The sequence below is a fragment of the Eptatretus burgeri genome, chromosome 2 (assembly GCF_056783735.1).
Source record: "Eptatretus burgeri isolate ZD-2024b chromosome 2, Ebu_testis_v1, whole genome shotgun sequence".
Lineage (NCBI taxonomy): Eukaryota > Metazoa > Chordata > Myxini > Myxiniformes > Myxinidae > Eptatretus > Eptatretus burgeri.
This window is the reverse complement of record NC_140962.1, coordinates 242,446-269,388: the sequence shown is the minus strand read 5'-3', so window position 1 is coordinate 269,388 and position 26,943 is coordinate 242,446. Positions and strand designations below refer to the sequence as shown.

Below are 26,943 nucleotides of genomic sequence, written 5' to 3'. Positions count from 1 at the left end.
ATCAACAACAATACAATAGTGCTGCAATGTATGGCAATATCCCAGCACCTGAAACAAGAGTGCAATCGCCATTCCAGTCAATCAGGCACTCTACTGCAAGTTAATGGAGCTCAAGTGGGAAGTACCAGACTATAGAAGGAAAGTCATTCCATGTTTAAGTGGTCTACAAATTTAAATGAATTTTCATCAGGCAACTATGGATCATATGAATGGGTGTGGCCGAGCCGAGGTTGAGGTGGAGAGTGGCTTGCTTGGACAGGGAGTGGTTGCACTTGCCTTGTCTGGAAAAAAAAACCTGTGATAGCTCTGAAGCCACAATGGAACTCCTCTTATTGAAGCAAGAGCAATTTAATCAACTGATGGCCTTTGCGTCACACAAGTCTCTGGAAAATGTCAACTTCATCTTCTGGTGCCAGTACATACACTCCTTTTTATATGCATACATACAGAGACTTTATTTAATTTTGTCTGAGACAAAAAAACAAAAACAAGCCAAGTCAATTTTTAAAACATTTTTGTCATAACTATTTTACCATATTAAAAAAAAAACATTACCATAAAACACTGTATAAAAAAAATGTACCACATTAAAAAACATTGTTATAATAAAAAAATTATCTATTTTCCCAGGACAAAAACACCAAAACACCAGAACATGCAGAAATAACTGTACAAAAATCAGGATGGAATAGCTTGTCCTTTAGCTTTCTTAATATAATCCAGTCTTTTGGTCAAACTTTCAGAAAGCTTCTTGCATCAAGAAAGGTCAACATTGTCCCATTCATGTTTGACAGCTTCCCAAAGTTGATAAGAATTTGCAAATTTCCTTCCAATAAGTTTGTACTGAACATAGGCCCAAATATTCTCCATGGGGTTCAAAACAGAACTCTGACCAGGCCAGAACACAAGTTTCCAGGACTTTTTCTCCATCCACTTTTTGGTGGCTTTAGCAGCATGGGCAGGGGAATTGTTGAAAAATGACTTCTTTGCTTTTCTCTCCAGATCTATAAAAATATAAAAGGACTTCTAACAGTAAAATATGTTTTTGAATTTTTTTTTTGTGTGACACAGAACTCGAAACAGTGTTATCTTCCTTTTTTGTGAAAATTTTGATCTATTTTGTCTTACTCGAGATATTAGCCTATAAAAATGAAAGGCGACAATATGGAAATTTCGTAATTTTCGTTTTTTTGAGAGAAAAAAAAACTTCTTAAAACATGAATTTTTTTTTCTTCATAAAAATTGCTGTAAACCACACTGAGGGGTTTTAGCTACTGTAACATGAGTAATCAATTTAAACTAGAATATGTACTCCATGGGGTTCAAATCAGGTCCATCTATACGGCTCCAAATTTGAAAAATAAACAGCTTGGCTCATTTTTTTGCCCCGAGTGTAGACGTGGTTTCCACCATCCGACTCTTCACAAGAGCTCAACGTGATAGCATATGGGAGCCAACCTCGACTGATTTTGCCTGATGCGTCCATATTTTATGCGCTACAACCATAACAATTATGCAAGGTTGGGCACAGTATATCTGGCTCAAATGGAGCAGCTTCCCCATTGCTGTTCAACCAGAATTTGAAAAGGGAAACTGTGGTGAAGAAAGCTGATCACCCGTTCAACCAAGCTTACCCTGATCACGCCAAGGAATAGCTAAATGGGACTGGGCAAAGCAGTGGTGAAATGGTTGGTATCACAAAGACCACCACTGTATTATGCAGATGGACACTGTCCCATAACATGAGATCCCACATTTCATCCTAAACATATGCTATGTACCGTACCATATTTCACCAGGTGAAAGTCTTCTCCACAAAGAAAATACACCAGTTAGGCAGAAGAATGATAGTGCAGATGAAGATTCACTAGGAGCAAGTTTCCAGAACTAGAATGTGTTTTCTGGCCATACAAACACCAGAAACACCACAGAACATTGTGGCAAAAGATGTAGCAGCTCAAGCTATTGAAAACTCATTGCTAAATGCCAAAGACCTCAGACAGAAACAACAGGAAAACTTTTGGGAATGAACAACTAGTTTTGAGTGAAGTGAACAAGTCTGAACTACCATTCCATCACCCACGACCAAGGAATAACACTGTAACCTTCTCAACTTTAAATTATGTTGTGAAGAAGAGTTGCAGTGAAAAAGAAAAAGAGAGAATTATGAAAGCTGACAGTGACAGAAGCATACTGCAGGTATTCCCACCGCTTGTGAAGCTGGCCGACCAGTTGATTTGGCTGCAATCCTGAACCATAAACTGATGCCTGTACCAATCTCTCTTGCTGAAATGAATTGGTCACTCTGTACCAGGAACGTACCATGCTTGCAGATATCTTGAATGAAGGCACAGACTTCCCTGAATCTAACCAACTGCACAAATAATATTCGGTCTCATAAGAGATGGTCAAGCATTCATTGTCAGCAGAAAAATGCCTGCTATTGCATCGACTTTGGTGATCGAGCAGATATATTCATCAAGACTGTACTTCATATGGGCTCAAGCTTCAACAGAATAGATGTTGTCTTTGATCAATACATGCATGATTCAATCAAGTTGGGCACAAGGTCAAGGATAAGTAAGAGGATTCAACCCATCAAACACGTTCTAGAAGAGAAGGCTACCGTGTTCCCTTGCCAAAGACATGGTCAGGTTTTCTAGCTATGCCACAAAATAAAGCTGACACATCTTGGTTTATGTCTGAGCAAATTCTTTCCAATGCTCCACCACACAACGATTGTGGCTGATGACGAGGAGGCGAGACGAGGTGATCTCCCGTGATGAGATGGTCGACCTCTTGTAGTTCTGCGCCAGACGAGATGCCTCGGATGCGTGCGATGCAGTCAGACACAGACCAGACCGAAGCGCGCTCGAGCAGATGGGACGCAATTATCCCTTCTTTTCTTCTTTCATCGTCCTTCTCGGGCACGGTCCGCTCATCCGTGGCCTGCTCTCATTGGGCAGACCGCGTGTCGCGGCTCCGCCTTCTTGCAAAGGACCGCCCCGGCTCTGGTCTGCTCGTTGCCCATTGGCCGGAAAATTACGCATACCCTTATTTGGTGCCAAGCCAGAACGAAACGCTTCGTGAGTGCGCGAAGAGTGTGGACAATGCCGCGAGCAGTGTTGTTGATGTAAAAATCCTAGCTATCAAAATAACTCCGCAGCGCACGTACATTTAATTCCCATTAGACTAGGGACGGGACCCTAACTAGAAACACACACTTATCGATATAACTGAGCTACAAGGACTCTGGCTGTTGTGTGCTCATGGCTGCCAGATTCGTAACAATGACTGATTTCTGTTGATATATGGTGCTCATGCATAGCGTTCAATCGGCAACTTTATTAACAGTTGAAATTTGTCGAATATACATGGCTCTGTTATTTACAACCCGCAAATACAACCCATCGCTTCGCTGATGGGAATATCAAGGGGGAGAAAAAGGGAAGGAGAGAGAGGAGAGAGGGGAGAGAGAGAGAGGGGGAGAGAGAATGGAGGGGGGCTATCAGTGGGATACAAAACAAAGAAAAGCTTGGGAACAAGCATTTTTGGACTCAGCATGTTCAATGGTCAAATTAGGTTAAAAAGCTTTTTTCCCAACTTTTATCCCAAAAGGCCTCTCGAATATGTCACCTTCTTTTCACAGAATCCAAATGTGTTTGTTTTGGATTTTTTGTTTTCGAATGTGTTTTCCAAGCACGCCAAGAGTTTCCCACTTGGACTGAGCTTAACGTGCTCAGTCGTGGGAGACATCTCTCAATTGATAGCTATGTTGGCACTAAGAAGAAGGGGCTGAAATGTCTCAAGTTGCAAAGTGAAGTTTAATGGGCTCATGTAAACGCTTCTTCATGTATTTTTAAATGTCCAAATGCAAACCTTCATTTGCTTTGAAACCTTTTTAATTTGCAACTATGGACTTTTTTTCTGAATCCCAGGGTGGATGTCACACGAAGAAGAGGGTGGTTGCATGTTTTCTAGAGTGCCTTGAATGTGGATTGTATTGCCAAGAATTTGGAATACAGACAAGATCATGCTTGTGTATTAACGAGATAGATCTAAATCAAATGCAATTATAATCCATTTCATTTTCAACAAGGAAATTATTGTACACTTTAACAATACCATGTTTCTCTGAAAGTCTGGAAGGGATATTGTAGTTACCAATATATGTATTACTGGTAGTAAAACACCAATCTTACCTGTGCATTCATTAACTCCACCACCGAAAGTGAAGGAGGTTATGTTTTCACCCCTTTCTGTCTGTTTGTTACTTACGAAATCTAGAGATTTCGTAAGTATATTGATGACTTCCGGACTCTGTTTGTTTGTAGGCACGATAACTCGAGAACGGAAGAAGCTACCAATGTCAAATTACACATGATTCAGGAGGGTGATGGCTAGCGCCGATTAGATTTTGGTCAAAATCGGTCAAAGGTCAAGGTCACAGTGAGGTCAAACATTCGATTTTTGATGGTTTGGTACAGATAACTCGAGAACGGAAGAAGCTACCAATGTCAAATTGCACCACGTGATTCAGGAGGGTGATGGCTTGTGCTGATTCGATTTTAGTCAAAATCGGTCAAAGGTCAAGGTCACAGTGAGGGCAAACATAATTCCGTAAATTCATGTGGAGAAATGGAGTATTTTTGCTTCGCTCGACGTTACGAGTTCGTTTTAACTTCGATTTTAATTTTGTCTTCGGTTTTTGCGATCGCTTAGGACGCTTAAAACTCGGTTGTCGAAATTCTGGTAAAAATCAGATGTTTTGGACACGTTTCAAGATTGTATGAAAAATATTTCACTCGATGCGTCACGGGTCGTCACGTGATGCAGTGCGCTCGAGCAGACATGTCGTTGACCCACGTAAAGGTTTTCCGTGTGCGCGCTGACGGTGTTTTCGATAAAGATGGTAAAGAAGTCATTTTTTTTTATCCCAATAAAGGTTATCGTCGCATGCCTGACTCGCTGAGCCATCGGATTATGTAAAGATTGTTGGTGGATGGCCGAAATTACGGTTTTGTGACTGATAAAATAATATAAAATAATTGCGTGGAGAAATGGAGATTTTAGCTTCGGTCGACGTTACGATTTTTGATGGTTTTGTACAGAATCATCGTATAAACTTCTGGTTTGCGTCGCTACCTTCTCTAGAGACAGCTTTTATTAGACAAGGTCAGAGGTTAAGTTGACAATTTCGTAAGAACCAGTCTGTGACTGCTTCTTTGTTTGTTCGTGTGCAGGGTATCTCAAAAAGTTGTGGACGGATCCGGATGAAATTGGGTGGACAGGTTGAGTGTGTGACAAGGAGAAACTGATTAGATTTAGGTGAAGATCCGGATCCGACTACGAGAATTTTAAAGTGATTCTTCATCATTGAGAGATTGGGCTCAAAATTCGATATCTCAAAAATGTATTGGGCCAGATATGTTCACGTGGATCAAGCATTGTTTGGCGTAGGTACGCACACCACCGAGTGTCCTTCTAGTTCTTTCATGTTATCCAGGCTCCCATTTGAACAAATATATTGGAAGAGCAAAGATTAATCTTCAATTCGTTTTACAAATCTAGTATCTAGAGCAAAGTGTTTAGCACTGACAGAGATAACGTTTTAAAAATTTTTCTTCATGCAACACAGCAAAAGAAGAGACGAACTATCGGTGAATTAAATCTAAATTTCTATCGTGAAATTCCACCAAAGTTCTGTCATTCTCACCCTTAGCTGCCATCACACCCTGGAAAAATCCCTGGGAAACAGTAAGCAGTGGCCAATTTGTGTCCAAAGGCAGCACTGGTGGGGGAGGCTGCAACAACTTTGCCTCCTTTGGCACATCAGGAATCTGAAGGAAAAGAGGATAAACAGGTCAGTAATAAAATTGCCAAAAAGATGAGGTAAGAAATACAAAAACACAACTAAAATGAGTTTAAAGAAACATCAAAAGTTTGGTGGGAAAATTTCACACGTACAAATATATATATATATATATATATATATATATATATATATATATATATATATATATATATATATATATATATATATATATATATATATATATATATATATAAACTAGAACGGGCACTCGGTAGAGGGCATACCTTCACCGCCGCAACTTTTTTCCAGGCACATTTGAAAAACGTCATTTTAAAACGTCCATGACGTCACAACCGTCAGTCCGATTGACGTCAAATTTGGTGTGTAACCTCCTTGAAGGCAGTCCAACAAAATGGAATGATAAACACTGAAAAATTAAAAAGTTGAAAAATGATGTCATCTTTTGACGCACTTCCGGGGACGTCACGTCCAATCGGGGACTACCATTCTGAAAGCTCGTAGTTCACTGAACGTTTTAACATTGGTTTCATGTCAATAGCTCTATTAGATCTGAAGCTATGCCTACAAGTATATTTTGACCTTGACTGTGACCTTGACTACAGAGTTAATTGGCAAAACCTGTACATCAATAAACAGATATTTTGGTACTGATCCTAATGCCTGGATTTGGGAGACTTTACTTTATAAATTATATAGATATTTGAATGTAAAATATCAGGACATTTTAGCCACAATTGAAAAACTTCATGTTCAAACGTCAATGACGTCATAACGGTCAGTCCGATCGAAGTCAAATTTGGTGTGTGACGTCCTTAAGGTAAGTCCTACAAAACAGTATGATCAAAACTGATGAGATCGAAAATTGAAAATTTACGTCATCTTGTGACGTCATTTAGACGCACTTCCGATGACGTTACGTCAAATCCGACACTACATATCTGAAAGGTATCTCGTCATGGAACAATATGGCGGTGGTTGCATGTCGATAGCTGTATTATGAAGGAAGTTATGCTCAAAAGTGTTTTTGACCTTTTCATGACCTTGACCTTTGACCCGATCGCTCCCAAAATCTAATCAAATCGTCCTTGGATAATCCCGAATCCTCCCTCCAAATTTCATGCAATTCGGTTTAATACTTTCTGAGTTATGCGAATAACAAACAAACACACATAATCACAAATAAATAAATACACAGCGACCAAAACATAACCTTTCGCAGAATGTGAAGGTAACAAAAATAAAGACAAAGAAATAAATAAGATAAAGATAAATAAAATAACAAAATAAAGATACCCAAATAAAACAGCATTGCAAATGCATGAACTAAATGCAGGTTTCGCAACAACAAAATCTTTCCTTGATAATATCAAAATTATTCATTTTAACATGACCACGAATGTGCAAATCCATTGGGGAGGGGTCAGGATGGGTAGTGGGGCAGATAACAGCAATTTTTGAGAGGAATCGTGCAAATGATGATACAAGCATCAAATTTGGCAGATTTGTTCTCCAGGGGATTCTAATCAAATCTGCCTGATTGGCCATTTGAAAATCCAAATTTTGAAAAATGGAAAAAAAAAAGAAAAAAAAAACTTCAAAAAAGGTCAAGATCACGAATCAATGTTGGATGCTGGCTGAGATTGGTGAATGTTTCAGAAACATCATCAAAGACGTTCCAAGTCTGCCATGCAGTTTTCTTCCCTTTACCGCGGAAGACAGACACGACGTCACATCCAGTGAACGCATGAAAGTATCGGATCCCTCGAGCTTTCTCAGGCCCTACTGCAGAAACTACCTCATGGACTGGAATACATCGCGCCTTGGCTCCTTGGCCAAAGGAAATCCACATGTTGTCCAGACCTAGTTCCTGTAAGGATGACAGTACAGATATTGCTACGACTTGTACGTCAGTGTCATTAGCCTTAATGATAATGGACTTGCTACCATCCGTCGTTGCATCCCTGGCGTGTACAAATATTCGAGTGTCAGCTTCTTCATGACAACATGGAGACACAGTATCCAGTGACTTCCTCGTGTTGCTTATGGCATCTTCTCCTTTTGTGACAATGACTGTGATTGTCGTCTGTGCTTCACACATCTTTTCCGCAAGGAAGTGAAACAGCTCAGTCTTGTTGCTGTCATCTCAAAAAAAGCTTCTCCAGTTACTTGGGGTCTTACTGGTTCCTGTCACTCTTCTTCTGATTCCTTGCCCCCTTTTCGACCTTGCCTCGGACTTCAGACTTGACTTCTTGTACACATCAAACACTATGTCCACCCTCTCGTACCTGGCACCAAAGGATTCCACCTTTGGGATGATGTCTTCTTTGGCATAGTCATCAAATATATTTGAAGTGTGTGGTGGTAGGGCAATGATAAGTGCTGAGCCATCAATGATGACTGCATCTCCCCTTGGTTCTCTGTCTGGGATGTTCACTTGCGCCTCAAGAATTTCAGCCAGCTGCGACTTCAAATTTTTTTGAAGTTTTTTTTTTTATTTTTATTTTTTTCAAAATTTGGATTTTCAAATGGCCAATCGGGCAGATTTGATCAGAAAGCCCTGCTGAACAGAAATGCCAAATTTGATGCTTGTATCATAATTTGCACGATTTTCTGTCTACTACACTAGGGAGTGGGGTTTGGACATGGACATATGGACGAATACATATTTATTTCCTGACATTGCATCAACTACACTCACTCACCACTTCCTTATCGGGATCAAATTCTGCTCGCAGTGAAGACGCCTCCTCTTCAAGACCGTGGGTGGCAGCAGTCAAGTAAGCCAGTGACTCTGAAATATTATGTGGGGATTATGATAAAAGGGAAGCAGAGACCGAGAGATGAATGAAAAGCAATTTGGGATAAAACATGTTTACAATACAGCAATGAAAATAAATAATAAAAATAACAGCAGCCAGCATTTTTGAAGGGTATGAATATGCTTTGGTTTTCTTCATACTCACTCTGCCCACAGGCCTTGAGGATGCGAACCCTCTCAGCCACATCGCCCAAATACAGTGCATTCTGATATTGTCCACTCACGTCTTTGCGGATCTCAGCTGCACACACAGAACACACAGATACATCTCTGCAAAGGTTACAGTGAAGTAAAATAATTTAGTCTTTCCTTTCTTGTGTGGCAATTTGAGGCTTAAGAACAAAGTAAACTAGTACAGCACTCTGCAGAGCACATACCTCCACCAGGCTAAACAGTTCACATTTTGTATCCCACTGATGGGCCCGATCTGAATTCAGACCTTAAACAAAATCTAATTGGCTTGTTCTTGTCACCTACCCAACTCATCCACCAAGCTTCATCCAAATTAATCCACAACATTTTGAGATAACATGCTACCTATCCTGTATATCGTTTTTTGGACCTATCCCTCAATGGTGAAGAAACACTCAAAAAATTATCGTATGCAGATACAGATCTTCACCAAAATAGAAGCAATTCGTCCTTGTCACACACCCAACCTGTCCACCAGATTTTGTCTAAATCCATCCATAACCTTTTGAGTTATCCTGCTCAAAGACAGACAGACAGACAAATGGGTGAAAACATAACCATCATCCACCTTCAGGCAGCAGATATAACAATTGAAGGTACAAAGTTAAATTCTGACAATCGAGTAGTATGGAAGAATATAGCAGGATAATATATAAATTATATCATTTCCTATCTGTGGGATATAAGCACCACCCATTCTACAGGCCACGCCTCCCCCTCTCTCCCCCAGCGTCACAAGCACTGCCCATTAGCCAGGCCACACCTTTTCGTCCAGCCACCCAGAAACCGCCACAATCTTTTTCGCTCCGCATACTCGCATAGCTCTGAGGGTCCATAGGCTCCTGTGCTTTTCCCCCCCGAGTTTTCAAGGCTTATGAACAAACAGATGAACATGTAATTCACATATTATGTGAAGTAAATATATTCAGCACCAGACAAAAGCTTGGACACACCTACTCATTCAAGGGTTTTTCTTTATTTTTACTATTTTCTTCATTGTAGAATAATAGTGAAGAAATCAAAACTATGAAATAACACATATGGAATTATGCAGTAACCAAAAAAAGTGTTAAACAAATCAAAATATATTTTCTATTTTATATTCTTCAAAGTAGCCACCCTTTGCCTTGATGACAGCTTTGCACACTCTTGGCATTCTCTCAACCAGCTTCATGAGGTAGTCACTTGGAATGCTTTTCCATTAACAGGTGTGCCTTGTTAAAAGTTACATTGTGGAATTTCTTTCCTTCTTAATACGTTTGAGCAAATCAGTTGTGTTGTGACAAGGTAGGGTTGGTATCCAGTAACTAGCCCGATTTAGTGAAAGGCCATTACTTTGTCTGTCCTGTAGTAGTCCATATCATGGCAAGAAAAACTCAACCAAGCAAAGAGAAACGACAGCCCATCATTACTTTAAGACATGAAGGTCAGTCAATCCAGAAAATTGAGAACTTTGAAAGTTTCTTCAAGTGCAGTCGCAAAACCCATCAAGCGCGATGATGAAACTGTTTCTCATGAGGACCGCCACAGTAAAGGAAGACCCAGAGTTACCTCTACTACAGAGGATACGTTTATTAGAGTTACCAGCCTCAGAAATCGCCAATTAACTGCACCTCAGATTGCAGCCCAAGTAAATGCTTCACAGAGTTCAAGTAACAGACACATCAACATCAACTGTTCAGAGGAGACTGTGTGAATCAGGCCTTCATGGTCGAATTGCTGCAAAGAAACCACGACTGAAGGAGACCAATAAGAAGAGACTAGCTTGGGCCAAGAAACAAGACCAATGGACATTAGACCGGTGGAAATCTGTCCTTTGGTCTGATGAGTCCAAATTTGAGATTTTTGGTTCCAACCGGTGTCTTTGCGAGATGCAGAGTATGTGAACGGATGATCACTGCACGTGTGGTTCTCACCGTGAAGCATGGAGGAGGAGGTGTGATGGTGTGGGGGTGCTTTGCTGGTGACACTGTCAGCAATTTATTTCAAATTCAAGGCATACTTAACCAGCATGGCTACCACAGCATTCTGCAGCGATACACCATCCCATCTGGTTTGCGCTTAGTGGGACCATCATTTATTTTCCAACAGGACAATGACCCAAAACACACCTCCAGGCTGTGTAAGGGCTATTTGACCAAGAAGGAGAGTGATGGAGTGCTGCATCAGATGACCTCGCCTCCACAATCACCCGATCTAAACCCAATTGAGATGGTTTGGGATGAATTGCACCGCAGAGTGAAGGATAGGCAGCCAATAAGTGCTCAGCATATGTGGGAACTCCTTCAAGATTGTTGGAAAAGCATTCCAGGTGACTACCTCATGAAGCTGGTTGAGAGAATGCCAAGAGTGTGCAAAGCTGTCATCAAGGCAAAGGGTGGCTACTTTGAAGAATCTAAAATAGAAAATATATTTTGATTTGTTTAACACTTTTTTTTTGGTTACTACATAATTCCATATGTGTTATTTCATCATTTTGATGTCTTCACTATTATTCTACAATGAAGAAAATAGTAAAAATAAAGAAAAAATCCTTGAATGAGAAGGTGTGTCCAAACCTTTGACTGGTACTGTATGTCATAACTACTATACACACAAAATCATAGCATAATTTTGGCTTTTGAGTGTAATCCACTGGCACATCTGCAAGAACTTCAATATCTCAGTTCCAGAAAAGTCATGAAAGCATGAGCAAATGGCAATCGTTGAAAAAAAAAGTGCAAATATACGACCTAACCAAGGCATTGTGCTCAGAAATAAAAAGGAAAAGATGGTATTTCTAAATGAGGCATCACTTTACTACCCAGTGACTTTGGCATAGATAATGTGGAAAATAAAAAAAAAAATGTCCAAGTACCAGGGACCTGAAAAATGAAGTGAAGATAACTTGGAAGCAGAGTGCCAATATTGTGCTGGTGAGAGTCAGAGTAATTGTAGTGGTAAAGCACAACTTCACTGAGATTTGAAAGCAACACTTGAGTATACTACAATAAACAAACTGCATCTGGATGCCTTCCGGGGTTTAGTGACAATCGTAAAAGGAACCTTTGTAACAAAGATGTGAGAAAATAATGTGCTCCAAGAACACAACACCATGACAAATTAAATCTTTGAAACTTGATCCGAAAAAAAATTATATATAATATATGTAGAAACCTTGAGCCCTGGGAGGGCTCTGTTACACCTTTTGACATTTGCAAAAGGAGATTACAACCAACAGGTAAAACAGGATATCTTGATGCAAACCAAAATAGGATCAACCCTAAATCATTGCCTGGACATACTCAAGAAGATTAAATCAAGAGCAAAGAAGAATAAATATGCTGTCAATATGAACTTGATGTTTGCCCGTGTGGCAGAATTGTGAGCCATGCGTGAAGATACCCCACATGTTCCAGAAGGACAGTTTGAACCAGCAAGTGCAAGACCCATCCAAAGAGGAAGATGAAACGGATAGAACCACATAAGAGACTGCCGTGACATTTGGCTTAAAACTAAGCACTTCGATTCGTTACCGCAAGCATATCCATCATCAAAAGAGCAATTAAGAACTCCCAGGATTCATGGTGAGCCACGATTAATTTAAAAAAAAAAACATTTTTAATTAAAAAAAAAAAAAGACTTCAATCCTCCAACAATTATGCACAGATGGAGGAAGCAACACAACTGCCTCCAGTTAAGTGAATCAATTATGTCAGTGTTCCTTTGGGTTGATCTGATGATTGCAACTTTATGCACAGATGGCAATCCAAAGCAGATGAGCCGCTGATGAAACCACATTTAAAAAAAAACAAAAAAACAATGTCATTTTGAGACAACACAATTTAAAGATCCAGGTGCTGATGCCACCGAGAATTATTACAGAAAGTTTTGAAGCAAACAATAAAAACTTTCATCGCAAGCTGACGACCGAAAGTTTTTAGGTCACTGGGTCTTTCCAAATGTACAGCAACATCACAATTTGCGCCTCCCCCTTTTTCATCGTTTCGTAAATATATGTCATCACTTTATTTATACCATGACCTGATTTCCGTCGCCTCAACCTACACCTACATCAATAACAGCATCCGTGCTTTCTCATATCCATCGCCTCAACCTTCGCCTCCACCTACCCTGTACACCAACTACTTTGCGTCACGAATAAAGAAATGTTTTGTACTGTGGAGTACAATATATTATTATGAACAGTATTTTGGTGATTTTTTTTGAGTGTACTGTATCTCATTGTACCCTGGAAACTTGTGTTTAAGTTTACTGCTGCACACTAGTATTGAGTACAGTATTAACACGCAGATTCGCCACACCTTCCCGCTGTCCTTGTTTAGCACTCATGGGATGCAGATTATGTTTCTTGATATCGTCATGGTTTGTGAGGTTTATTGAGAAATATCTTTGTGATCCTTAAGCATCATGCCTCTTATAAGCACGTTGTTTTTGTATTTTATTTGAATATAATTGTCATTAACCAAAAAAATGGCATCATCATTGGTAAAAAGCCAAATATAATTAATTGGTGAGGTGGTGAGCTGTTATTAATGCATCCCAACCCCCACCCCTTACAATCCCATTAATTCTTATGAAAAAAATTGCTTTGATTCACATCTTTTCAATATTCATCGCATCTTTCAAGAACGCAACTCCGACATAAACCATGATATGACTGTACTTATCAAAGGTGTTTCACGAAGTCCTTTTACAGTCAAGTCTGTTCACTTGTATAACTTCACCTGGCAATTGGAAATGAAAGATGTGACTGGGCATGAGATGAAACAAACAAAAAAAAAAGATGGAAGATAAATAGATAAGCAAACAGAAAAATGAAATAGGGCCCATTACCCTGAATATATTCAAAAAAGTGGTGTGTATTATTACTTGCAGGTACTCTCGCTGCCAAGAGACACTCACCTGTCCTTATTGGGCCATTTTGTGCTTTTTTAACACCTTTTACAATAATTATGTAATATTGTTACATTAGGATATGTCACCTGTGACCAATTATATCGGTATGGTCACTCAACGAATCAAGCATATTAAAGCATTTTGAGAGTTAGAAATGTATAGCTCACCAATTTTCATCATTTTGCGTAATTTGACCAAGTTGCCGGTAAGGACGTAAAGGAAGGAAAGCCGCCCGAAGGCCTTCATGCGCTGGTAACTCATCTCGACAACCTGGTGGTTCCCTTGTGCCAGGGCTGCGGAACCTAATCGCTCCCAGCAGCCACGCTCATCCAAAGCTTTCGCTGCCTCCAATGCGACCTATATTCGTAAACGTACAATGAAAGGTCAATCCCCCCCCAAAATGCTCATTCAAGGGAGAGGAACAAAAGAAAATTAAAATAGAACAGCACTTGATAGAGCGAATACCTCCGCCAGGCTGATTAGTTTACGTTTTGTTTCCCACCGATAGCCGGATCTGGATTCGGACGGGAACCAAAATCAAATCGGCTTGTTCTCGTCATCTAACCAACTCATCCACCTAGTTTTGTCATACCTTGTCCACAACTTTTTGAAATATCATGCTATACAGTACATCGTTTTTGGCCCCATCTCTCAATGATGAAGACTTGCTTTGGAAATTAAAAAACAATTCTCGTATTTGGATATGCATTCGGATCTTCACCAAAATAGAATCACTTGGTTCTCATCACACACCCAACCTGTCCACCAATTTCCGTCCCAATCCGTCCAGAACTTTTTGAGATATCGTGCTATATATTGTTTTTAGCCCGACCACTCAATGATGAAGAATCAATGAAAAATTATCTGATCTGGGTCTGGATCTTCACTAAAATTAAATCAATTTGTCCAAGACACACTCCCAACTTCTCACGTTTCGTCTGAATCTGTCAACTTTTTGAAATATCCTGTTCACAGATAGAAACAGACAGGGGTGAAAACATAACCTGTGCCCACCCTCAGTGGCGGAGGTAATACAGTAACGAAGAGCATCACCCACCTCCAGATTTCCACACTCAAGTGCGAGTGCAAAACGAGTGCGTTCATCCTTCACAAAATGTAGAGCGACCTCTGGATAGCCCTTGCGCTGTAGGTATGCGATGATGGACTGTCCAACCAACTTTGCATGCCGCACCATGTGTAGCACCTGAATGACAACACAATGCAGGAAAATTTGAAGAACTTCTTCCAAAAACGCTCTCAATCCTTTGGCGCTTTGTTTAGATAAATTAGAGAAGGCTCACTTGCATAAATAACCAATTTCTTTTTTAACTACATAATTCCATGTAAAACCCAGACACAGAGATAAAGCAATAAGGTGCGACAAGATGTAAAGGTGAAGAGCGATATTTAAGTTTGAGAGTGACATCTGTATTTAACTTCCAGCAATATTCCAGTTCCTCCACAAACCTCAACATTGCAGACAAAAAAATTAATAAATTGATACCACTAGAGTTGTGGAAAGTCTTGATTATTTGGCAATTATTTGGTTCTCTTGGAAGACCCTATGATCAGGACGTGGTGCATCCCGTGGAAGCAAAGGTTTGTACAAGCACCACAGCACCATCCATTACGTTTCTGGTTTTATTGGAAGGGGGGAGGGTTCAATAAATTGCATAAGGAGATGACATGATAAAGGGTCTCTGGGTATGGGAGTGAGTGAGTGAGTGAGTGGGCGTGATTGTGAGAGACAGAGACAGAGGACAGAGGACAGAGGACAGACTAAATGAATATTTGTGAGTTTAAAATGTGTTTTTGAGGATTACACCTTGTTTTAAAACCCCAATTAAATAACACTGAAAACAAGTAGGACATCAGAATTAAGGAAGGCAAACTTTATGGTATCAATAACATGCCCGGAACACATTAACAGTAACACAACTTGTGGTGATACATTTGGCATAATCATCACACCAACACAACAAATTCCATACTCACCTCATCATATTTACGGTTAACAAGGGCAAGTTTAAAGCGAAACTCGGTGGAATCAATATTGAGCACGCGAGGTCGGCTTTCACGATCCAAACAAAACACATTTGTCCCACGCACACGCGTTATGTAGATCGGCAGGTCCAGAGTACGTATAATCCCATGGTCGCTGTAATAAAACACCAGAACAGAGGAGGAAAATTAGAGGAAAGTCCGCAGAAAGTACGTGTAATGCAGCAAAAGAAAATGAATGGAGAGAAGAGTGCAAGTGGAGCACATTACCCATTTGTTAGGGCATATTTGATGTGGTTGCTGGTGGTGTAGAAAAAGACACCGGTGTCTTCCCATGCACCACTCTTCACACGGATGTTTTCATGGATTGAGCACAAAGACTCGAGTCGACGGTTGCAGATCATTATCACTGCACAAAGATTTCTGTATGTTATCCACTCTCGTATGTTTGCTAGCATGACAGCAATTTAATCTGGACGCACAGACGGATAACCCGAAAACTATATATATATATATATATATATATATATATATATATATATATATATATATATATATATATATATATATATAGAAGAGGTACAGAATAAGCACATTGGGAAGGGTTTGTTATTTTTTATTTAATCCTACCAGATTTTGAATAAGGTTCCAGATTTCCCAGAAAGTAACACAAAACAATGACAATTTAATTTGCTGACATAACTCGGTATGATGTGGCCAAAGGTAAGTTAAGGGGACCAATAGTCCTGTAGTTCACCGGTTCTGGCTGGTTGCCAAAAAGTGGAGTGACGGATGAATCGGGTAAAAATAAGAGCTGGATTTGGAATGCACATTTTAGGTTGGGTAGTATTGACAAGATGGTCACATTGGTGCAACTCCCTGCTGTCTATGAGCCTTAGTTTTTTGAGATATTGGTCACTTCGGCATGATAATGTCACTACTGGTTGTGTCAAAATTAGCCCTTTTTGATAAGGTGCAACTAACTCCAAGGTGTCTATAATTCATATATTTCAAGATATTGCCCAGTATTAGTATCAGGACATCACTGGTGGCCAAATTGTTTCAGATCAGCTTATTTTAATAAAACGTTACCATAGGTAGTCAATCATATATTTTAAGTTTCACATTGATTGGTTAACGGGTTTCAGAAGATGAATTTTAAAAGTTTTCCTTTGATCCAATATTGTTACCTGACCAAATAACTGATGATGTCATTGTTAAACTATATTTACCTTTGGTAGTTCATCACAAATTTAAAAGTTTTGTATTGATCGGTTAAGACTTGTTAAGTGGTTTGAGAGAAAAAGATTGTTAAAGGTTTTCCTGGAATCCAAAATGGTGGCCAAACCAGATCAAAATTCAAGTACTTTTGGCACCTTTAAACCTTATGATGATCTACTCATCGGTGGAGGTGGAAGATGCCATGAATAAACTTGAGTTTTATCACGTCAAAAATCATTTTAGCCAAGGTTGGTCACAATCCCATGAGCAGTTTCAGAGAGGTAGTTGCAAATGTTTGCAGACAGATGGAATGACGATGTGGCATCCCATAAGCTCACCTGAACAATATTCCAGGTGAACGAAAAACATGTGTACAGAGATTTAGGTCATCCTTAAGATAATCTCTGTGCACTGCTAACACAGAACCCCCCCCCAAAAAAAACAAGAATCACAAAGAATAATATGCAAAGATTACACACCATTCCGTCGACATCGTCACATCCACCTTTATACTTACTGTGTTTTGCCAGAAGAGCAACATGTGACATGTCACCGGACCAGACCACATACTTCACCTTTGACATCTTGACACTGGCCAGATTCCTAAGTAAAGATGAAACAAAATATCTTAATTTTTTTTCTGCCTTCTTTGAATTCTCTATATCATGACCCTCTCAAATTCCTTTCATAGAAATTATGTAGGAGTGTAATATTGAGAACAAATGCATCCTTTTCCAACTGCCCTACCCACAACCCACCACTTCCTGGTTCCCAATACCCCGCTCTCCTCCCCCTCCCCCCCCACAATTTTCTCGAAACAAACTCTGCACCGTTTCTGTTGGACGTCAAATAGAGACACCGAGTCACTGTCTCGCAGCAGAAGGTTTCCTGTGCCAGCATAAAAAATATCGTCTGTACTTGGTGCTGGAATCTTCTTTGTGACCTCGTTCTTCAGGTTTTTAATCAAGATCTGGAAGAGAAGGATAAGGTTAGAACATTGCAAGCTGCATCGACCAAGACAGGCAGTACTCTAATAAAAAAATAACTATGTATTAGCAAGGTGATAAAAGTACCCACCGTGTGCATTCTGTCCAAAACTGCAAATCGATTCCGTGCAACCCAAACAGCAGTCAATCCTGATGAGCGCTTTCCTTCTGGTGCTGAAACAATACCGTCACTGACACTAAGAGAATAACCATTTTTGAACAATGGTTCAGGGTGGAATAATCACACAAAACTCAATATTATTTACAACATGCGTGAGAAGATGGGGGGGGGGGGGAATGAAAAGAAAAGTCTGCTTTCATCGAGCCACTTCAAAACCTCACCATCAGGAGTTTGCCCATCTGTGTCCTTGGGAATGGTGTACAGATCATAAGTGCTGTTTTCAACATTGCTCGCTCTCTGTGCAAAACATGGAGGAATTGCATTACGAACGAAAAACTTTTATCTATCAATGTAATCCAGATAACCTATCATCAGGTACCAGACTCTTATACAGAGTTTTGGTTCTGCCAAAGCAGTTTGCTTGGATTACAATCCTGGATGGGTCGCCACTCCGACACAGGAAGTCAGGGCAGGAATTTGGAATTTGACCAGGGTGTCAGAGATAGCTCGCCTACTCTTCGCAAAGGATACCTTGGAATCTTTAACCCTGTAGGATCCAAAAGACGGCACACATTGATGACTCACCCTACCTGTGAAATACCAGGATGACTCACCCTACCTGCTAGTTTATAGCTGGGACGACATTGAAACCCAGGCTAGAGAGCTCAGAAGAGAGTGCACATACCTGAAGGCCATCCTGCCAGCATCACTTAACTTGTAATTAAAACATTTTGCTGCAATATGGTGCCATGCCTCTAAATATTCCTGCATTGTATCGGCAATGTTCAATTGACCGTCCTTTTGTGCTTCCTGAGATGCGAGAGACAATTTCAATGGCAATTTGCAGTGAACATAATTATCAGCAATTTCAAAGCTGTTTTAAACAAAAATGGTGTTGAAATCAAAATACGACTGAAGGATCCAAGCTTTCTTAGAACATTTGACATTAAGGAATCGTAAATTATTTCAACAACAACGCAACAACCCTTCTATGAAAATATTTTGCAAGCAGAACAATTTAAAATTTTGAAGATATTTTGATTTATTTTTTCTCCTCAAAGTTCAGAAACAGTAAAACAGTGTAATCTACATTAACCTTCAACCATGATTCTGCACACAACCATTCAACCATGATTCATACATCAAGAAACTGGAATGAGTCGCAATTACAGCACGGCTCACTTTCATTGCAAAGTGCAAGACCAATTAAAAGAATGCTGTGTGTAATACATACCGTGCACAACAATACAGCGTTCTCTGCAGGGTTGAAAGACAAACTGAATGCTGGAAATTTGGAGCCCCTTGGGAGAGGTGGGGAAATCATCCGCAGGTTCATATGTAATTTAAAAATAATAACAATAATAATAAAAATAATAATAAAATCAAATATACTGTACTGGCATTGCCCCACCTACGGTTGGAAATTTAAAGTGGTGATATTTCCACAAAGTGATGTTATCTGGGATACACAGTACACCTGAAAGTTATTTTTTGGACATAGTTATCATATTTGGCCTTGTTGGACCATACTGTAAAGTTTTTGTGATGTAAAATGCCAAGTGATCAATTTTTAAGTTTTCGTCATCTTAAAATATTTTCAAGTGTTTGCACGTTTGTACCTTATTCTTTCACGACCATCCGTAGCACTGAGCCCCACATTTTTGGGTGTAGGAACTTCAGAATCTCGGCGAGATTTGAAGCTACCACACGTTGGCCCTGACATCCGTTTTGAGGCCAGAGGCCACCATAAATTGTGTATATTGGGACGTGGGAACAGGCAGTGCTGCCGCCGGCCGCAGGCAAAAGGAAACCACCACGAGGCCAATAACTCCATAGCTTGTCAATATCCAACACGTCGTGAAACTGCCGCTGGGAAAAGCTCACCCAGCGAGGCAGCACTGCGTAATCCTGCAAGTACCATGCATATCGTATTTTTGGCTGATAAATCGACATGTAGTACAAGTCAATTTGACTAATTTTCCTCTTTCTCTTTCCTTCGTTCATAGATGCCTGGTGTTGGCTTAATGGTTTAGGTGGCGGGCTTGGGATCCTCGGGTCCCGAGTTCAAATCCTGCCCAGCAACATTCAGATGTTGAATTAATACCAGGTGGGGTTGACTCTGCCTGTCATCCTTCCGAGGTCGGCAAAATGAGTACCCGCTTGCTGGTATCCTGTGTCGGAGTGACGACCCGTCCAGGATTGTGTCCAATAGCCAAGGAGACTGCTTAAGCAGCTCACCAACGCTCTGCACAGAGTATGGTCCCAATAGATGGATGGTCAGAGATATCCATTTGGAGTACAAGATGAAGCAAAATCAACCACAGAAGTTAGCAAAACTGTCAGGCAGAACAAGTGTTAATTCCTCCCTGACACTCAACACGTCACCAGCTGCGATACTTGCAGTAACATTTACATTAATGAGCTGTTTTGTGCATATCATTTCAATTACTTTGTGGGATGACTTTTCAGATAAATTTGGAATGTAAACAGTTTTAACATGTTTGTCATCAAATGGAGGTAGAGTACAGTATTTAAAACAAGCTACGGAATCATTAATATTATCAGCGCAGGCTCAAAGCACATTACTGTACATTTTGTCACAGTTCACGACCCCAAATAATAAAAATGAACACCTGACATTGTAATGCAAGCACTCAATGTTTGTCCGCCCAGCTTTGCAGCTGCGATTAGCCTTCTTGATTTTCTCCACACAAGATTTGGCTTCGTACAAATAATGCATTCGGATTAATCCCCGGCGTTGTAATTGCACCATCCCTTGGCACCTTGGCGACGACTTCTCCACTATGGATTTTCTGCGGCCTGTTCGATAGCTCAATGAGAGATTGCTCGATTCCAGATTCACCACACGACCAACTTGAAAGCCCGATCAGAGCGAGGGAGTGCCGTATAGCTCCGGCCTTACTTCCACTTTGCCTTCCTAGCCCACAAATTCTTTGAAGCGGTCACACCCGATCTCAAATAGAAGCAAGTCCCGTACAAGTGCCGACCAAAGTGTCGCCTCCAACCCGGAAGCTTCAGCCCAGCCACTCATGTCAAAGGACAGAGATGTCAGGTCACCATTGGTTAAACATCAAACGGAGCCACCTATCCAGATTTCAGGCTTATTTTCCCTCATCAGGATAGCGTACCATATAAATATCTAACCAATGATGACCACAGTCATCGTTTAAATGCTTAGCACACTCGAGCTGTAATGGTGAGCATCAGCCGCAGATTATGTTTCACATGATAACCCTAACACCTTCTGTTTGAGTTCGGGTGGGAGTGCTTCGTCATGTGCCATACATTTTTGCCTACATCTCCACCCGATGGCACTTGCCTTCTATTTTTTGGGGTTGCATTGGTGGGAACAATCGTCTGGGTGGCAGACAGACTTTTGTTTCTTTTCAGGTTATGTGGTTTCACCATGAGACATAATCTGCGGCTGATGCCCTCCATTACAGCGAGAGAATGATAATATAATAGCATTAAATACACCCATTAAACTATTCATTGTGTGCACGCTTGCAAAAAGATTTTAATGGCAAAACATGCTTGCTGTTTACACGCATAAAAAATACATCGTTGTTATATACCGTGGATAAATCAAATTATGAATACGTGACTTCCAAAGACATCTTCGGCTTACCAGAAAACCAACATGGTGGACATTTCATTTTCTTGTGTGTGTATATATATATATATATATATATATATATATATATATATATATATATATATATATATATACATATACATATACATATACATATACATACACACACACATACAAGAGCGAGTTGTTTCTGTGTGAAGCCCTTTCTCTGAATTTTATACAATTCCATACCCCTGGACAATTGCCATGAAATTTGCTCTACCACATTATTGCAGCACACGCTCTGTAAACGTCACAAGAGGCGGGAGCATGTGGTCATCCATTGTGTGAGGTTGGGACTAGAAAGCGGATGGACAATTCGATCAAAGTTTTCAACTTTTTTGTTGTCAATGTTTTCAACCGTCTTGAACTATAGATGGATGAGCGGGAATCATGTCGGCAATCCACAAAGCTTGCTGTGAAAGGATTGTTAATTTACCTGTGCAGAATTTTGGAGTGCGTGCCTTCATAAACAGTGGGCCCCTTGGTTCAGAAATAAGCAACAACAAAACCATTCATGTCATAAAACACTGTCAGCATGACTTTTCCTGCAAATGTTGAAGCTTTGAATAATTTTGAAGGCATGCTGAGATGCCACCATTTCATGCTCACTCGTTTGCTCTCCGGTGTATGGTTGAGGACCTATACTTCATCTCCACTCACGATTTGATTCAGATAGCCATCTCCCTTGGCTAGAAAACGGAAATCACCGACTGCGCAGCATCAATCATCGGTTTTCATTTTGTCAGTCAATTGTCATGGTACATGCGCACAAGTTGAAATGTAGCACGTCCTGCACTATATATGGGAGTAGCACCATGACCGATGTCCATCGTTTAAGTAAATTAGTCGAAGTAAATGCTTTATTTTTACCAGGTAAGTCTGTCCTTCATGTGCACGATTACCCATGGTGTTACGGCACAATGAGTTGACGTCTGGATGTGATGCATCAGCAACATCACACCATGAAATTGTCTGCACGTACGCACTCAACATCGCTTCTGGCAGCATGCATCACTCCATGCACTGCTTGCAGTTGACAATTAATTGTCACTGCACCCTCTGCTACTAAGAAATGGTTCGCTGAACACATCATTTCCTTGAAGTGCATACTTGCTGCCGCTACCTGGAAAGTTAAGTATAACAGCCACTGATGGCTGCACCAATTGAGAGTTTTGATGGCGGTGCCATCTAAGCAAATGAGTCAGAATTCAAATTACGTAGTTTCCTGTCTTTCTTCTGATACAATTGTTGATGCTCCGTTTTTTGTTGTTTTTTTCTTTTCTTTTCTTTTCTTGAATCTCCCTTGTGCATCAAAACGACCAGAACATGCACAAAAACGCAAAATATTTCAAACAAAAAGTTTAGTGACGTTGGATAAAAAGTAAATCATCAAATAAATGCTTTTGAAATGCAGTATTGCAAAGCATTATATGGGAAACACAGAGATCCAGATGGGAAAAGAGGCTTAAATTCGTTTTGATGGCTGACCTACCCACGGAGCTGCAGTACCGGAGCGTCTTTCGTTGTGTTGAAGTCCAGTCTGCGCAAAAGACGCTCTTTGGCGTACAGCAGCATGTGCCCATGAACCGCGTAAGCAGGACGCTCTCGTTCCAGTTTGAATACAACCATGCCACTGTCATGGCCTAAACAGACGCAAGCCCAGCAAAAGATTCTTGCAAATTAAACAAAATTTGCAACGTGCCGATTCAAATTTCCATCGGAAGCCATGGTTTATGATGCTGGGATCCCAGGTGAGAATCCCATCAACTAAGGCACTTGCAATCCATGTAGAATGCAGAAAACACTGAAGTCAACCAATATATTTTCAGGCAAGCAATTATGTACAAACTACCACCATGAAACTTGGATCAAAGTTAAAAAAAAAAAAAAAAAATAATAATAATAAGTTCCTGCAAGCAGTTTATATACTTTTGAAAGCAGGATAAATGATTTACGATTTATAATCATTACCACAGAAGGTGAAATGTTTTCACCTGTTTGTCTATAAATTTTTTAGATTGTCTGTGAGCAGAACGTGAGACAGACAAACAGAGTGAGACAAAACAAAACAAAACAAAAATCAGTGCACAGGCTGGTTGCATGACAAGGACGGATTTATTAGATTTTGGTGAAGATCTGGATCTGAATTTTTATTTATTTTCCAAGTGATTTTTCACCTTCGAGAGAAATGGCCAAAAACGACATACTGTTCGACCTTGATATTTGTGGGGGATACACTCCTGAAAAATGGAGAACCCAAAGGTTGGACAATATGGATACATCAGCAAAATTATGTTTGACCAGTTTGTGATTTTGTCAAGGTCTGAGGAGAAGGAAGAGGTTGCTGCCTGTCTCGCAGGAGGATGAGAAAGGTCACAGCAGAGAGTGGAGTCATCAGCAAAGAGATGAAGAGGATTTTCCAAAGTCAGTGAGATCACCGATGAAGATTCGGAATAATATGGGGCCTATAACATGGCCTTGGGGTGCTCCGGCCTTGACAGGGAGAGGAGGTGAAAGGGTTCCGCTTAGAGCCATACGTTGGCTGCAAGAGCGGAGGATGTCACTAATCCAAGAGTGGAGTTGGACTTGGATTCCACAGGCAGACAGTTTTGAGAGCAAGGCAGGATGTCAGACTGCATCAAAAGCTCAAGATATGTCCAGAGACACGGCCCTGATGTCATGCATGATAGTGAGGGCCTCCACTATTGTTGGGAGAGTAGAAGCAGCATGTCCAAGGTCGACTGACCAGGTCTGAATCCGAATTCATGGCCTGAGATGAGGCTGCTGGAGAAAAGGAATGATTATATGTCATCTGCGATGATGGATTCCATGACCTTGCTGATGATTGGAAGTGCAGTAAACTAATTAGGCTGTAGTTAAAGGGATCCTTTTTTGCACCTTTTTATGTAATGCGGTGATGTTGGCCGATTTCAAATTTCCCAGGTGGACCTGAAGTGTTTAAAATAAAAAATAAAAAAAATTAAAAGTACAGTACTGTACTCTAAACCCCTAAATATTGCGGATTTTGACGAATCACAAGCAACCTCTTATGTCCCGATTTAGTCAATTCAGGGTTTAATTTCGACCAATCACGGTTTTTGAGATGAATTGTTGTTGCTCGTAAGCTGTTACTAATGATGCTGAAATGCAAAATGATGGAGAAAAGTGATTATTGTTGACAGTTTCAACTTTATACAAATAATTAGACTTCAGACAAATAATTGTAAATCAGCGGTGCTGCTGCGGTGCAGGAGGTAACTGAGACACGCAGCGTGTACTGGATCTATTTCCGCATCAACACTGCATTCGGTGGAATTGTAATCAATTCTTTTTTCAGTTATTTGTGTTGCCATTCATAATTTTTAATCATGGCTCCAAAGAGGAAAACTGTTGCTAATGGTGAACCAAGTGCAAAAAAAAAGTCAAGGAAAGTGATTTCTTTGACTTGGAAAGCGGAGGTTTTGGACAAGCTTGGTCGAGGTGAGACTCGAGAGTGTTTTCTTTACTTACTTGCTGGTTTAGGAGCTGCAGAACACTTTATATAAGAAACATTGACAGATTACAAAAGGAAACTATTTAAGAGATTACAGCAATAGGAGAGGAATGGTGGGGAGTTTCGGGGACTGGCCGGATGCACAAGAGGAACGTACACTCACCTCTCAGCGATCTATCCTGGGTTTGAATCCCAACCCAGCTACAAACTGTCATTCCGGTGTTTCACAGGCAGGGGGATTCATCAATGTGTGTGCCATCCTTCGAATGGACGTTAAACTGGGCTTTCCGTCTGCTGGCATTAGTAGGTGGACATTAAATATCCCACGGTGTCCTTCATGAAGAGTATGCGAGCTGTCTCTGACAAAAATTCCAAATTCCTGCCATATCTACTGTTGCAGAGGCAATGGCAAACAACCCAGTCCAACCCTTGCTCAGGAAGCCGCGTCAACAGCACCGATGCTCTGTGAAGACTTTGGTGCAGAGAGAGAGAGAGAGAGGTGTGTGGTCGTATGGAAGCTTAGCTGCCGGGGTAGCTATCATTTCTTGAAGTGCGACTGTCGCTGATGCAGTGCCCCTCTACCAGTACACACACTGGAACTGGTACTCACTTCGCCGACCTCGGAGGGTTTGACGGGCTGAGTCAACCCCCGAGAGAGAGAGGTGGGGGCTTTAGACAAATTACAGAACGGAAGAGCCACAATTAATCTGCCTCAATGCAGCAGCACACCATCAGAAACCCATATATATTGTTGCGGTCTTCGCGCCCGCCGGCGTGCTGACGGCCACGTAACTCGAATCGCGGCACGTCGCCCACCGGACGGACAATCCAGTCGTGACCCTCTCGGACTAACGCCGGGAACCAGTCACGGGTGGACCTTTCGGTCTCACCGCGATCGAGCCAATCAGCCCCCGCGTGGGATAGGGTTGCTCGCCAAATTCGACCTACCTAAGTACCCACGCGGAGGGTAGACCGGGCGATCGCACCTCGCCGCAGGTCGACTTCGGACACGGGCCACTTAAGCGACCCGTTCCGTACTATCAGAATAACCGAGCGGTGTTATCGTCGACCTCGACGGTTCGATTAATTATCGGGCGTATTCAGCCCACTACCAACCCTTTACGTGAAGCAAGATGGGGATTCAATGGGAGAAAAAGACGAAGCGAAGCGGGAGAACAGTTCAATAATAAAGCACATTTATTCGCGGCACACGGGAAGCACACAAATACAATTCCACCAAAAGCACACACAAAAAAAAAGAAAACACAATTCCATTTACACAAAAAGCAAATATAAAAGTGAAAACACAGTGCAGAGCTAATACCGACTACCGAGCACACGGCAACACTTATACAATTCTACTTCACAGACGGCGCCGACAACACATACCCAAAACCAAGGAAAGAATACCCTCAAGGATGAGGCGGGCCTGAGGCCGAGACCGGGTCGCGCCTACCCGTCTGGTGATGAGACGCGGAGCGGCGATGGCGCCTCACTCCGCGGGCCTTGCGGACAGTGCCTGGCAGGGGGTGGGAAAGGGGCCCCCTTGGTCGCACTATCTCAGCGCGGGGGGGAAACAGGAGGGGGTTGCTGATGCTCGGGGTATAAAGGATCTTTATTATGTGCGACGAGCGTCTCCACCTCGGCCAGGTCGCGCTGCCGGCCTTCCTCGGGCGTGCAGCTCCCGGCACCGTCGCGAGCACCCCCTCGTCTGCCTT

The 26,943-nt window shown here is 41.2% G+C and overlaps 1 protein-coding gene across 1 annotated transcript in view; it reads right to left on the bottom strand.

Moving 5' to 3' along the window:
• Positions 1-26,943, bottom strand: part of COPA (coat protein complex I subunit alpha) — a 114,074-nt gene that overhangs the window by 28,018 nt on the left and 59,113 nt on the right. The window contains exons 11-23 of the mRNA XM_085860252.1: positions 23,225-23,375; positions 19,309-19,375; positions 18,296-18,371; positions 18,045-18,127; positions 17,798-17,937; positions 17,485-17,570; positions 16,017-16,155; positions 15,741-15,903; positions 14,803-14,949; positions 13,913-14,102; positions 8,800-8,895; positions 8,539-8,627; positions 5,717-5,840 (exon numbers count right to left, since the gene is read on the bottom strand). Coding sequence (XP_085716378.1) covers positions 5,717-5,840; positions 8,539-8,627; positions 8,800-8,895; positions 13,913-14,102; positions 14,803-14,949; positions 15,741-15,903; positions 16,017-16,155; positions 17,485-17,570; positions 17,798-17,937; positions 18,045-18,127; positions 18,296-18,371; positions 19,309-19,375; positions 23,225-23,375 — 1,551 coding nt within the window. The remainder of the gene's footprint in view (positions 1-5,716; positions 5,841-8,538; positions 8,628-8,799; positions 8,896-13,912; positions 14,103-14,802; positions 14,950-15,740; positions 15,904-16,016; positions 16,156-17,484; positions 17,571-17,797; positions 17,938-18,044; positions 18,128-18,295; positions 18,372-19,308; positions 19,376-23,224; positions 23,376-26,943) is intronic.